Here is a 15,344-nt window from a genome sequence, read left to right as displayed (position 1 = left end):
TGCATCCTGAAGGATTCCCAGTACCCCTGGATGAGCTGGTACCAGCAGGATCTCCGGGGGCAACTACAGGTGCTGGCCAGTCTGCGGCGTACCGGGGATAAGGAAGTCATAAACCTCCCTGGAGCGAATTACCGGGCCACGCGGGTCAGTGAGAGCGAGCTGAGCCTACACGTGGCCAATGTGACCCAGGGCAGAACGCTCTTCTGCACCTGCAGTAAAGACACAGTGAGACACCCTAACTGGGAAAATGAATAAAAACCACCCTCTGGGCGCCAACCACAGACCCAGCCTCCTCCTCCTCTTCCCCCTCTGCCCTGATGGCCCTCCCCAACCTGGATCTTCCCTTCTGGCCTCTTTACTACAAACAGACTCTCCCTGTGCTTCAGAGAACACTCAGCCCAGTGAATTCAAGCTCGATCCATGGCCCCAGCAGCCACTTGTGACTCTGGGGAAGACTTCTTCTCCTTGAAGCTTAGGTTCTGTGTCTGCAAAGTACTGATGCTAACTCCCGACTCAGAAGGGTGCTTCTTGGATTAAACAACCCAGTTCAAGCGAAGCCTTTAGGAAAATACAGAGTCATGTAGGAAGGACTTGATCACTGTTGGCTATTCTCTCCACAGTGGTGGTATTGTGCTAAGTTGCTTCACTCATGTCCAGCTCTTTGTGACCCCAAGGACCATAGCCTGCCAGGCTCCTCTGTCCATGGGATTCTCCAGGCAAGACTACTGGACCGGGTTGCTGTGCCCTTCTCCAGGGATCTTCCTGACCCAGGGATCGAACCTGGGTCTCAACGTCTCCTGCATTGGCAGGTGGGTTCTTTACCTCTAGTCCCACCTGGGAAGACTTAATCACTGTGAACTATTTTCTCCACATGTATAAGAAGCATATTGCATTTTAAGACCAGTATCAATGCCCAGAGGAAAGAAGGACACCCAAAGAGATCCTGGGAGCTCAGAAAAGAGGTAGAGTGAATATCTCAATGTATGACACACACACACACACACACACCCCTCCACCACAAACACTGCTTGCGTAAACAAGCATGCACACGTTTTCCCAATTAGATCTACATTCTCTGCACTCAGCACCTCCTGAACTTCTCACGCCTCAATCTCCAGTTGACCTTTTTAAAAGCAAGATCCACAGAGAGGGCCTGACCTAGAAAGGACCAGGGTCTGGGTTCCAGAGTGGAGGGCTCACCAAATATTGACCTAAAGCCATGGCTCAGAAATGGATCTGCAGCCTGAGGAAGGGTACTTGTGGACTGAGGGCAGAACAGCAGGCTCAGCCCCAGATGAATGGCCAGGAACCACAGGGATGGGTGTTATGAGAAAGACGCCGGTCCTGAGACCCCTGCAGAGAAGGGAGACTGAACTGCCGTTGACCCACCCCGCTTCCAGCTCAGAGCTTCTCCATCCCAGACAGTGTGGTCCACACAGCAGGTGACTGGGATGCAGGGTGGGCGTGAGTTAATGCGGAGGCATTTCAAAGGCAGCCCCATCTCTGATGGCACAGTGGGTGGGTGGTTTGCCAGGCAGAACTACCAGCACCTACCTGCTCTTTCCTCGGCGCTTATGGGGAGTGAGAAACTTTCTCCACCAGGGGGCGCCATCTGCCCGCGGATCTCCATGACCTGCACAGAGGTCATGATGGCGGCCATAGTATTGATCTTCTCTCAGCCCTTCTCAGGTGTGGTGGTGAACACCTGCCTGGCTCCAGAAGACAAGGACGACGAGGAGGAGGAGACCGACAGCCTGGCATTTGGATACCCGAGTCCTCTCTCTTTGGCATTTTGGTTGAATTTTGGTCAGAGCAGTTGCCAGAAATCCCAAAGTGAGATAATCAAGGTGCCTAGTACTGCACTGAGTTTTCAAAGGGTCTGGAGTGATGGCCTTGGGATTCCTCAATCCCTGGTTCCCCATCTTTAGCTTCCAGTGGATGATTTTTTTTTAATTTAAAATTTTTATTATTGTCTTGTTCAGTTTCATCAAGAACCACAGCTTTGTTTTCTTTTGGTCACACTGTGATGGCATGTAGACACTTCCCTGATAAGGGATCAAACCCACACCCCTTGCATTGGAAGCATGGAATCTTAACCACTGGATATCCAGGGAAGCCCCCAGTAGGCAATTTTATTCTATTCCAGTTGTCATAGCTGATGACTTAAAACCAGGGCTTTTTTCCCACCCTGGTTTCCTACTGAGCAGAACTCATTTTACAGTTTCTCAAACCCTCCCATCCTTGAAGGAAATACACAGAGGAAAGAAACTCTAAATTCTATGAAGTCTTTGAAAGCCTCATCATTGCAGTAGCTGCTGTTTATTTCTGTGCACAGGCGCAAGCTCTAGCCTGATCTTCACCTGGCTTTTGTATGATCCTGGCCCATCCAGTCACAGCTTTGGGGATCATAGCTTTTCAGCCTGGAGAATGGTGTTTATAGGAAGTATCCCCTTACTAATCAGCATGATCTTCAGATCCTAATGTCTTATTAGGATCTGAGGAGGCTAATAAGTGACACCCCTATTTTCTTTACAGAAATTCTGAACAAAGTGAGAGAGATAAAGGAGGAGGCAGATGAAGAGGGAAATTTCTAGCAACGTGACTTACAGAGCTGATAGAGAATATGGCTCAGACACTTGACAACAGCAGGCTTCCTAAGGCTGTGACTTACAATTAGAAAGACTTATCCCACCCTTCGGGATACTGAGTCATAGATGCCATCCTATTTTCTCTTAAAAATCCAACATGCAAATGAACAGAGAAGGCTTGAAGAAGAACTTTGCAGGGGTCACATTTTCTCCTCTTTCAGTATCATTTAGCTCCTACTAAAGAACTTTTTTGAGGTGTGCCTGTATTGCTATGAACTTTCCCCTTAGGACTGCTTTTACCATGTCCCACAGGTTTTGGGTTGTTGTGTTTTCATTTTCATTCGTTTCTATGCAAATTTTGATTTCTTTTTTGATTTCTTCTGTGATTTGTTGGTTATTCAGCAGTGTGTTGTTCAGCCTCCATATGTTGGAATTTTTAATAGTTTTTCTCCTGTAATTGAGATCTAATCTTACTGCATTGTGGTCAGAAAAAATGCTTGGAATGATTTCTATTTTTTTGAATTTACCAAGGCTAGCTTTATGGCCCAGGATGTGATCTATCCTGGAGAAGGTTCCATGTGCGCTTGAGAAAAAGGTGAAATTCATTGTTTTGGGATGAAATATCCTATAGATATCGATTAGGTCTAACTGGTCTATTGTATCGTTTAAAGTTTGTGTTTCCTTGTTAATTTTCTGTTTAGTTGATCTATCCATAGGTGTGAGTGGGGTATTAAAGTCTCCCACTATTATTGTGTTATTGTTAATTTCTCCTTTCATACTTGTTAGCATTTGTCTTACATATTGTGGCGCTCCCATGTTGGGTGCATATATATTTATAATTGTTATATTTTCTTCTTGGATTGATCCTTTGATCCTTATGTAGTGACCATCTTTGTCTCTTTTCACAGCCTTTGTTTTAAAGTCTAATTTATCTGATACGAGTATTGTGACTCCTGCTTTCTTTTGGTCCCTATTTGCATGGAAAATCTTTTTCCAGCCCTTCACTTTCAGTCTGTATGTGTCCCCTGTTTTGAGGTGGGTCTCTTGTAGACAACATATGTAGGGGTCTTGTTTTTGTATCCATTCAGCCAGTCTTTGTCTTTTGGTTGGGGCATTCAACCCATTTACGTTTAAGGTAATTACTGATAAGTATGATCCCGTTGCCATTTACTTTATTGTTTTGGGTTCGAGTTTATACACCGTTTTTGTGTTTCCTGTCTAGAGAATATCCTTTAGTATTTGTTGGAGAGCTGGTTTGGTGGTGCAGAATTCTCTCATCTTTTGCTTGTCCGAAAAGCTTTTGATTTCTCCTTCATACTTGAATGAGATCCTTGCTGGGTACAATAATCTGGGCTGTAGGTTATTTTCTTTCATCATTTTAAGTATGTCTTGCCATTCCCTCCTGGCTTGAAGAGTTTCTATTGAAAGATCAGCTGTTATCCTTATGGGAATTCCCTTGTGTGTTATTTGTTGTTTTTCCCTTGCTGCTTTTAATATTTGTTCTTTGTGTTTGATCTTTGTTAATTTGATTAATATGTGTCTTGGGGTGTTTCTCCTTGGGTTTATCCTGTTTGGGACTCTCTGGGTTTCTTGGACTTGGGTGATTATTTCCTTCCCCATTTTAGGGAAGTTTTCCACTATTATCTCCTCAAGTATTTTCTCATGGTCTTTCTTTTTGCAAAAGAGACACTGATGTATAGAACAGTCTTATGGACTCTGTGGGAGAGGGAGAGGGTGGGAAGATTTGGGAGAATGGCAATGAAACATGTAAAATATCATGTAGGAAACGAGTTGCCAGTCCAGGTTCGATGCACGATGCTGGATGCTTGGGGCTGGTGCACTGGGACGGCCCAGAGGGATGGTATGGGGAGGGAGGAGGGAGGAGGGTTCGGGATGGGGAACACATGTATACCTGTGGTGGATTCATTTTGATATTTGGCAAAACTAATACAATTATGTAAAGTTTAAAAATAAAATTAGAAAAAAAAAGAAAAACAAACAAACAAACAAAAAGAACTTTTTTGCATTTTAAAGTGTAATAGCTTGCTAAATGACTGAAGTGACTTAGCAGCAGCAGCAGCAGCTTGCTAAAGGAAAATAGACAATGTCAAGTTACTCATTTCACCTGCTTCTCCAACTCCTAAAATGGAAATGAATGACACAACACGGTAATGTTTTGAGCCTTTAAGAGGATTCTTTCAAGGACTCTCCATTAAAATGGGATCCCAGGAGAGAAGCTGACAGTCAGGTCAAGCTATTTGATTGATAGAACCAAAAGTAAGCCAAAACAACCCCAACAGATTTGATAGCAGTGGAGTGATGTGAGTCAATAAAGCTGAAGTATTCCAGCCTCCTTCTTCACTTGCAAACTTGTTAGTTATATTAACTGATTTAATTCCCTTTGAGCCAAAGAGAGCCTGGGTGCCCTAGAGCAGGGGTCCCCAATCTCCAGATCTCCAGCCGATGATCTGAGGTGGAACTGATGTAATAATAATAACAGAAACAAAGTGCACAGTGAATGTAATGCCCTTGAATCATCCCCCAACCATCCCTGGGCCCTGATCTGTGGAAAAATTGTCTTTCGTGAAACCAGTCCCTGGTGCCAAAAAGGTTGGGAACCACTGCCCTAGAGAATGGATCCTGTGCTAAGACTGAGTCTTCTTTTAAGCCTATAAAAGAAGAGCCCCTATTTACTTGGTGACTTAGGCAGGCTAGGTTGCTTCAGTCATGTCTGACTCTTTGTGACCCCATGGACTGCAGCCCATCAGGCTCCTCTGTCCATGGGATTCTCCAGGCAAGAATACTGGAGTGGGTTGCCATGCCCTCCTCCTCTTGTGATATTAAAACTCCTCGGAGAGATGCCATGAAGGAAGAAGTAGAATTGAATTCTTCTCAGGAGCCAGAAGATCAATCAACATTATCTAGTTCCCATTCCTGAGATCAAGATTAATGTGAATTTCTTGAGAGTGGCTGATGCTCTGCCCTGGTAGACACTTGGAAGGAGCAGAATGGGGACATGGGGATAAGCTATTTGAGGAAGAATTAATGTACTACAGTTTTTCAAGGTCAGTTTGGAGGAGGAAAATATGGTATCCCTGAGAATTCTCACCAAAATACTCTCACTGCAGAAGACTTGAATGAGCAGATAGACAAGCTGACCTGTTCTAAAGTCCTTCTTCATTGTTCTCATTGTTTTTAAATGGCTCCACAAGCAAAGTGAGCAATGGAACCAAATGGAGCATGTGCAGAGACTTCTTGCAAAGACCTAATTTGCAAAAATGTCACTGACCCATCTCACTCTTAATATAATACGGGTCAAAGGCCACTCCCCATGGAAATCGATCAAGTAAAGCTCTCAGGTGGTAACTGGAGCTGCAGAAGTGAGATGAAAAGAGAAGAAGGAAGGAAGAAAAAGGCAAGAGTGTTTAACCGGAGGAGAATGAAGCTCCTGGGGCAGCTGGCATCATAGAAAGAGTACATTGGGAAAATCCATCCTGTGTTCTCTGTTCATCTGCTGTGTCCTAAACCCCAGTTACCTTTGGTATTAACCTCTCAGAGCTAAGTCCCTACTGAGAATGCTGCAAAATGAATGTCCAGAATCCATGTCTGGTGCTGAGAGTTGTGTGGGTAACACATGTCCCCCCTTAAACCCTCTTTCCTTCCTGGGAATTCTATTTAGTTTAATCCTTCTCAGACTTCCAGCTGGCATGTATAACTTGCCCAAAGCACATGTGATTGAATCATTTCAAGTAGTAGGTGTTTTGTTACCCAAAATGGCAATCAAGTAACCTTTTTAAAATTTTTTCCCCAGTAAGGCAATGATCAGTTCATTAGCGAGAACACAGTCGCCACTTCATAAATTCCAAGAGGTGTGGAGTTTACCATCATCGTCAGTAGGGGAGGAGGAAGTGCTGCCATGCATAGTCACATACAGGGAGGTACCAGCCACCCACCCTGTGGGGCAGGAGTGAGACAGACGTGTGGGATGCAATTCAGGACACCTGGTTAATTCTGAGGCTGGATTTAGGAACGGGTGTTGTCACAGGGTCTAGAATTCCTGCCATAAGAACTCAGTTGTTCTGGATGGTATTTTCAATCCAGGGTATATAGTTAATGATCCTGGTATAGATGCCCACATCAGCTCTCAAAACACACCCATCCGCAAACGTCAGGATTCCTTGAAGTACGCCATTGCACACCGCTGGGGCAGCTGTGACTTCCTGCCAGGGAAAAGGAGCCGAGTTATTTTTCGGGCAAAGGACGCAATAAGATGGGGACATTAAGGCACAGAGAGCACACTACCTTGCAGGGCTGCCTCCGTCCTGGCACAATGCCCACGCACATCATACTGTCTCTGATGTGCATGTATTTATAGGCTTTGAGGCACTCAACTTTGGAGATTACAGATATATTCACATTCTGCAGTGAGTCAGGGTCCTTGTCTGGAAGAAAGAAAGAAATAGAACTTCCTTAAGAGTTATGAGATACCAATCTTCCTTCTTTCCTTTCCTTCGTTTTCAACATAGTTCCTTTCCTGGTAGAAACAAAAAAGAGTTCAAACACAGAGAAATCAAAACCGTGGCCACTAAGACAGTAGGAAGTGATCAGATTAACAATTTCTCATGATACAAAGCGTCTATTTATAAAAGAGGTTAAATTCTTGGAAGTTAGATGGGAATACAAGACATTTCTGCAATGAAGTGAAATAAATTACTTACAATTTTTTCTGGCAATTCAGACATTTTAAAAGCATCCTTTACGTTGGAATTTTTATTTATTCAGTTTAATTTTATTTTACTTTTTGAGCTTTCAGGTTTATGATTTGTCCCACAGTTTACACTCATCACCTATTCCGTTCTAATTTTTCAGTTGAAACACATTGACATGAAACACTGCATAAATTAGGTATACAGTATATTGATTTGACACATTTGAATATTGTAGTATTGAGTCAGAGGTAGATGCCCCCCCCCACCCCCACAATGGTAAAATGATAGGAGATTCATTCTCTGTGGACCAAAAACTCCAAGAGGAGAATAGTAGGGCGATTAAGGGAGGAGGCTGGGCCACATATGCATAGAAAGTTTCCTTAGAGGTCAAAGTGGAGTGATATCAAGGGATGCTCTACCCATAGGCCTTTGTGGTAGAATCCATCTTGGTTAAGTGATGCATGTCCACACGTAGGAGAATCCTGAGATATACCAAATATGGACTGTGAGCCTGGCAAATCAAAATGATTGGCCTCAGGGAACCTGGAAAAAACGCCCCGTACAAGTGATTTAACTTGCCATGAGGTCTCAACTCTCTCTTTCCCCGTCTGAGTCTGCCCGTGTGGCTATGAACACGTACTGTACTCTTTCCTCCTAACACTTTACTTGTTTCACTACTTTCTGTCTTTGTGGGAATTCCCTTCTGGAAAACTGAAGAGCCACGGTCCTTGTCACTGACCACTGGTCTAGTGGCTAGAATTTGGTGTTCTCACTGCTGCAACCTGGCCTCACTGTTCAACCTGGCTGGGAACTCAAGCCCCACTTCAAGCCACTGGAGGTCAAGACCACTAGAGATCAATATGATTGGCCATAGTCCCCCTCTATCACCCCACAAAATTATAATTTCTTTTTTTCTTTTGTTTTGGTGGGAAAAATTAAGATCTAATCCCTCGGCAAGTTTGATTATAATACAATGTCTCTATCTATATTCACTTTGTGTGCTTAGCTGCTCAGTCTTGTCCAGCTCTTTGCAATCTCATGGACTGTAGTCTGCCAGGCTCCTCCTTCCATGGGAATTCTCCAGGCAAGAATAGTGGAGTGGGTTGTCATGCCCTCCTTCAGGGGATCATCCTATACTGTGTATTAGATTTCCAGAACTTATTTATCTACTAGTTGCAAGTTTGTACCATTAGACAATGTCTCTCTTATTAATATTTTGAGAGTCTGAAGGAATTTAGAAAGATCTAAGCCTAGTTTTTCATTCATCAGATCAAAAGTATCCAGTATCTGCTTAAAAAAAATCATGCAAAAAGTGGTTTCTCTTAAATCCATAAAACTTTGATTTTAAACTAGGTCTCCTCATTTCTAATTCAAATTATTTCCTTTATATCAATGGTTCACACATATTGTGAACTCTGAAGATCCATAACAAAATTTTTCCAACCTGCAACAAAATGAGAGAAATAAGAACAAAGAAGTTTCTATGCACATGTTGTGTGTTCTTGCCAAGGATTCTTCTTTGGGAGGAAGTATATTATTTTGAGATTTTGCTTTTTAGGGGTGTGTTTATTTGAGTATCTTTATTTGAAAATAATATATTAATTTTTTAAAAGAAAATGAGATTCTTTGCCTTATTTTCTAGTCTAGCAATAACTGTATAGCTCAACTTTTCTTTTGGAAAGGCCTTTTTAAAAAATGCTCACTTAACTACTTCATGAGCCAGATCAAAATAAACTGCATTTTTTGGTAAGTTATGTCTCTTTTTAATTAAAATGACATAACACAGATAAATAAAACATACTGCTTAACTGAAAAGCGTTTGCCTATTTCCAAAACTCAAGTTGTCTCTCAAAGGACAAGGAATTTCTACTTTTTTTTTCTTTTACTGGAATACAGTTATTTATAATGTTGTGTTAGTTTCAGGCATACAGCAAAGTGAATCAATTATACATATATCCTTTCTTTTTAAGATTCTTTTCCCATATAGATAATTACAGAGTACTGAGTAGACTTACCTGCGCTATATATATAGATCCTTATTAGTTATCTATTTCATGTATAGTAGTGTATATGTCAATTCCAATCTCCCAATTTATCCCTTCCAATTTTCTGATGAAGTGAGTGAATATTCATTTTTAAAATGTTACCAGTTAAAAATCTTAAACTTTTGTTGATCTGTATCACAATTTTGCATAAAGAAGTTCTGCATGATTTAGCACAATATTGTGTATTTATCTTGTGTTTACTACATAAACATAATTTTGCTCCATTTCAGGGCTTTAAGTTTCTTTAATGCCTGCAATGGTTTGAAACCATCTAATGTAGTTTATGCCTCATTTCTGAATTAAGAAAATTAAGGCTTCAAAGGTAAAGTGACCAATGAGCTGTCATACAGCAAATGAAGCCCAGAATACAAATGTCTTCTTCCCACAAACACATCTATCAGATATGGAAGCAAAGATGTAGAAAGATACAGAAAAGAGGTCAGGACTCCTACAATGAGACTCTGGAGAAGGGAAAGGAGATGAAAGGATGAATGGAAAGGTTAGAAGAAAGCTCAGTGGGAAAAATGGCAGGAGCTAAGGAAGAGTGGAAGTCGGAGGGGCGCGTGTCTGGTTCTGAGAGCCACCCACAGTGGTCACACAGGTTGTAGGCCCAGGTGGAGACGATGCACGTGTCATCTTCAGCGGCAGGCTCTTTGGGCAGGCTGAGTATTTTCACGTAGTTGTTGAGTTCAATATGGGTTTGCAGCTTGATTAACATGAGGTTGTGCTCAATAGAAGTGATGGAAAATTGTGGGTGATGAATCATCTTCTCATAACCAACCACTTGTACATATTTTTCTTCATCTATATTGGATGGTTTTGTAACTCCCAGTATTAACTGAAGCCTCCTAGAACAATAGAGATGTTTGTGAGAAGACTGAACAGACATGGATTATCCATCCTTCTGGACTTTTATGGGGCTTTCCTCGTGGCTCAGATGGTAGAGAATCTGCCTGCAATGCAGGAGACTTGAGTTCAATCTCTGGGTTGCAAAGATCCCCTAGAGAAGGAAATGGCAACCAACTCCAGTTTTCTTGCCTGGAGAATTCCATGGACAGAGGAGCTTGGTGGTCCAAGCTCCATGAGGTCACAAAGAATTGGATATATGACCGAGCAATTAACACACTATAGGCCTTGATGAGCTTTTCCACAAAGCCTTTTCTCTACTACTGAACATCCCCAGGACATCTCTCAAATCCCATTTAACTGAGTGGACCCCAGGGAGGATTCTGGTCTGTGCCCAACCTGAGAACTCAAAGCATAGGGTGATGTTGGAGGCTTCTTACTCACGGTAAGTTACAGTTTGCAGCTGTGATCACCCAAAGAGGGTGGATCAGGACTCCAACACAAGGCAAGTAATCAGACTTCAAGTAGATCAGGTAGGGGGGAGTGATGTCGTCTTTGTAGTTTGGATCAAAGGTCAAAGCAACTGGACAGAGACACATAGAGCACAAATTCTGAGATTGTTTTTCAGGTATTATTTGAAAAAAACAAAGGAAGAGAACTCAATAGACACATTGCCCCACCCTTCTCTCCAGGAATTTTATCTGTAAGTTGAATATGTAAACTGGATCAGTTTGTTCTAAAACATGAAGAAAATGATAAAAACATATTTATTTCATAAGATGAAAGGTGTTTTCCCTTTTAGTTGTCATTATGTGCTCTTCAAAGTATTGATCAAATACAACCTTCCTTAAATACCTTCCAAGATTCAGTAGGCATATGACACATCAGGTCATGGAGAACTTCCTATCTTTGCCATGTTTAGAATGCTTTGGCCAATATTATCCCTTTCTCCTGAAAATGCAAGGCTGAATGATAACGTTTCATTTGAAGAACAGAGCAAATGCTAACAGAGTCTGACAAGGGAGGTAACCATTCATTCAACGAATAAATATTGAGCATCTAGTATGTGGCAGGCTCTAAGGGCTTGGGCTACATAGTGAACAAAACAGAGATATGCCCCTGCAGTCCTACATTCTGATGAGTGGAGACATTCAGTAATAGTAAATACAGGAATACATCAATGGTATAGTATGTTGAGTGGCAATTAGTGCAGGGAGCAAGGGAGGGGAAGTATCAGAGGTGTGCATGCATGTGGGTATGTGGGAGCCATTGTGCAGTATTGCATCAGCAGTTGGGAAGACCTCAGGGCCAATGTGAGAGGTCAGCGATGTAATGAAGACGTGGGAGTTAATCGGGTGTCTAGGGAAAGGAATTCCAGTGAGAGAATATGTCTGGAGCAAGAGTCCTCAGGCCTGTTTAAGGCACATCAGAGAGGCCAGGGAGAGAGGCAGGAAGGAAAAGAGGCCATGAGGTGATACAAGATTTTGTAGAGTGTTGTAAGGACATGAACTTGTCTCCTAAGTGACACATGGAATCGCTTCAGGGTGTTGTGTAAAGGATGATAATTTCCTTACAGAGAAGTGTGGCATGTAGGTTTATAAAGCAAAGAACCCTGTTAGGAGAATGATTTGGTAATAAAGACAGAAGAGGGTGTCTTGAGCCATAGCGATCCATGGAGGTGGTGACATGTGATTTGATTTAGGAAATGTTTAGAAGACAGAGACAGCAACAGGTTCCGATCAGGTTGATATGGGATATAAGAGGGGGTTCATGAATACTTCCAGGGTTTTTGTTTGAATGACTGGAACCATGTCTGGACAAGACCTAAACCCCTGAATGTTCTGCTTTGTCCATTAGCTGGACCCCTGTTTTCCACCCTGGACTCCACTTTTCATTCGCCCATACCAAGCATCAGTCCTGTTCGCCACAGGCCCAGAGTCAGGCCCCTGTCTTCCTTAGAGAGTCTAGGGTCAGGTTTTAGGGTCCATGCCTCCCCCAAAAGTACTCAGGCAATCACCCTAAGGCAAAGACACAGGAAGAAACCTGGTGGGGAATGCTGAAGAAGAGTCAGTCCTGTGCTTGCAGTCTGGAACCTTGCTCCTGTCTTCACCCATCTTTCGTGATTCCCTCAGGATTTCTCTTGGGCAATTAAGGAGAAAGATATGCAGTTACTCACCAGGCAGGTTCAAGAGAGCCCACAGAAGGATTAAATTCATAATCATGTTGAAAGCCTTTTCAAAAGATGAGGTTCAGTGCCTTGAAAAGGATGCCAAGGAAGGAGAGAAGAACACTAAGATGAAGCTGGAAGCGGTTCTAGACTTGGAACAACTGTCATCTGAATTCTTTCAATTGCAGGATTGAGTTCCAAAAGAGTAGGATGTGGTGCCAGATATTAGAGGTCCCTCAACAAAGACCAGATGACTTGGTCTTCAACACAGTGGAGAACAGATCTGGAATCCAGCATTTCTCTCCCCCTTTTCAGGGAAAGATGCACCTAATTTGAGAGATGCTGAAATTCACAGTGCTCCCTGCTGTGTAAGTCTCTGACACCATGTCTCTCTCTGAACTACAGACTGGTTCCTCCTACCTTTGTGATGCTAACCCTCACCTGTGTGACACTGACATTTATTTCCAGTGACAATCACCCCACCCTCAGGGGCTGATCTTGACCCATTTCCCTGACACTAAACTCCTCATTGAGATACGTGAGTCCTTTCTTCCATGTCACTACTTGTCCATTTATTTTCTCAGCCAGCCGGTGATTTACACTATGTGTCTGATGTGTGCGGGCTGTATGCTGATGTAAGAGGTACCCAGATGTGAAGACACTGCCCCAACTGCAAAGAGTTATAGACTAGTGGGAACAACAGGTCTATAAACAGGCAATTGCGAAACAAAATATTCAGAACTAAAAATCTAGATATACCCCTCTCTAGGGAGAAATATTTGCCAAACATGTATCTGTTAAATGATTTGCATCCAAAACATACTATGGAATCTGAACATTCAACAACATGAAAAACAAACAGCCAGGTTAAAAAGTGGGCCAAAGATCTGAACAGTTTACCAAATACATTAGCCTGCCCAAGCTGCTATAATGAAATACCACAGACCAGGTGGCTTCAACAACAGACTTTTATGATCTGTTACGTAAAACATGAAGAAAATGATGGAATCAGTTGTAGTAATTCAACATGCATGATCAAGGTACTAACACATTCAGTTCCTGGTGAGAGCTGTCATTCCAGTTTGTGGCCAGCAGCCTCTCACTTTATTATCATATGATCTTTTCTGTCTATAAGCAGAGTAGTAGTAATAGTGCTCAGTTGCTCAAAGAGTGAGCTGCTCATGGGGTCATGTCTGACTTTTTGCAACCTCATGGACTATAGGCCTCTAGGCTCCACTGTTCCTGGGATTTCCCAGGCAAGAATACTGGAGTGGGTTGCCATTTCCTCCTCCAGGGGATCTTCCCAACCAAGGGACCAAACCCGTGTCTCCTGCATTGGCAGGTTGATTCTTTACTACTGAGCCACCTGCAAACGCCCCGACTGAAAGTTACATGAAGTTAACTGAATCACTTTGCTGTAGGCCTGAAACTAACATAATGTAGTAAATCAAGTATGCTGATGCTGCTAAGTCACTTCAGTCGTGTCCTACTCTGTGCGATCCCATAGACGGCAGCCCACCAGGCTCCCCCGTCCCTGGGATTCTCCAGGCAAGAACACTGGAGTGGGTTGCCATTTCCAAATCAAGTATAGATCAATTTAAAAAGAAAAAAGTAAAAGAAGTGATCAGATGAGCATTTTATTAAAAACTCTGGAACAAATAGAGATGTGATTCAATAAAGAGTGCTGGGAGCACTGGAGTCAGAGACAGGAAGCAGGGTGTAACTAGAGACAAGCCCACTGGAGAAGACAAGCAAACAGAGGGGCTTGTGGTTTAGATGGACCAAAGATTACAAGAAAAAGAAGCGATGTTGAATTAAATGGGGTTAGTGTCCAAAGTGTCCAGAGTCGGACACGACTGAAGCGACTTAGCAGCAGCAGCAGTGTCCAAATTTGAGAATTTGGTTTTCCTGTATGTGCCAGGATAAGCTGTGGTGTTCATCATAACCCAGCCATTTTTTTTCTGTTTTGTTATTGTTTTATTTTGTTTTGCTTTGCTTTGATAGGAGAAATGCATCCACACTCAGAGGGTATCAATATAAAAAAACCAAACCGTCTCAGCAATCTCTGCAGATACAGATTCACCATGTCCCTCATGAGATGAACTCCAAATCTCTTTACTCTTTGCAGTCTTTTTCTCCTCTGGGGTGAGTCTCTCTGCTCATCTCTCTGTTCCTTTTTCCCTTTTTAACAGATAATCCCATGTCACGCTGTCCCTCTCCTACATGTAACTCCATGCTGCTGCTGCTAAGTCACTACAGTCGTGTCCGACTCTGTGCGACCCCCAGAGATGGCAGCCCACCAGGCTCCCCTGTCCCTGGGATTCTCCAGGCAAGAACACTGGAGTGGGTTGCCATTTCCTTCTCCAGTGCATGAAAGTAAAAAGTGAAAGTGAAGTCGCTCAGTCGTGTCCGACTCTTAGCGACCCCATGGACTGCAGCCCACCAGGCTCCTCCATCCATGGGATTTTCCAGGCAAGAGTACTGGAGTGGGGTGCCATTGCCTTCTCCGTGTAACTCCATAGCCTCTCATATGTAACTCCATAGTCTCTCATATATCACTCGATCCCCTATTTTTAGGTCATTTGACATCTTGTCAATTCTGTAATTTTAGGTGTCTTGGTCTATGGGTTGGGGATGCTGTACATTGCCACTTTATGCCAGTGTGAGAGATGCACTTAACATGGATCAAAGATCCTCCCAATAGCATAGAAATTTACTTAAGTCTGCCTATAAACACAGAAACCGCCTCATTGTTTCATTATCATCAGAGATCCAGATCTTTGCTAGAAATGGCCACCTCTATTTCCTTCAAGGATCTCAAATATAGCATGCCCCACCTTGCTCCTGATCCATTACAGATGGAAACATTACTTCTCTTTATATTACCATCTAGCGTTCTTGCCTGGAGAATCCCAGGAACAGGGGAGCCTGGTGGGTTGCCGTCTATGGGGTCGCACAGAGTCAGACACGACTGATGTGACTTAGCAGC

At 42.9% G+C, this 15,344-nt stretch overlaps 1 protein-coding gene across 1 annotated transcript; it reads right to left on the bottom strand.

The window, feature by feature from the left end:
- Positions 1 to 6,593: 6,593 nt before the first annotated feature.
- Positions 6,594 to 12,751, bottom strand: PRSS58 (serine protease 58). The gene is made up of 5 exons (XM_027540318.1): positions 12,365 to 12,751; positions 10,633 to 10,771; positions 9,931 to 10,190; positions 6,891 to 7,030; positions 6,594 to 6,808 (listed from the first exon to the last, which is right to left on the bottom strand). The coding sequence occupies exons 1-5, from the start codon at positions 12,408 to 12,410 to the stop codon at positions 6,659 to 6,661; spliced, it is 735 nt and encodes a 244-aa protein (XP_027396119.1). The 5' UTR covers positions 12,411 to 12,751; the 3' UTR covers positions 6,594 to 6,658.
- Between the last annotated feature and the right edge of the window lie 2,593 nt (positions 12,752 to 15,344).

This window comes from Bos indicus x Bos taurus, chromosome 4, assembly GCF_003369695.1.
Source record: "Bos indicus x Bos taurus breed Angus x Brahman F1 hybrid chromosome 4, Bos_hybrid_MaternalHap_v2.0, whole genome shotgun sequence".
Classification (NCBI taxonomy): domain Eukaryota; kingdom Metazoa; phylum Chordata; class Mammalia; order Artiodactyla; family Bovidae; genus Bos; species Bos indicus x Bos taurus.
Note: the sequence above shows the minus strand (reverse complement) of the source record. Positions and strands in the feature narration are given on the sequence as shown.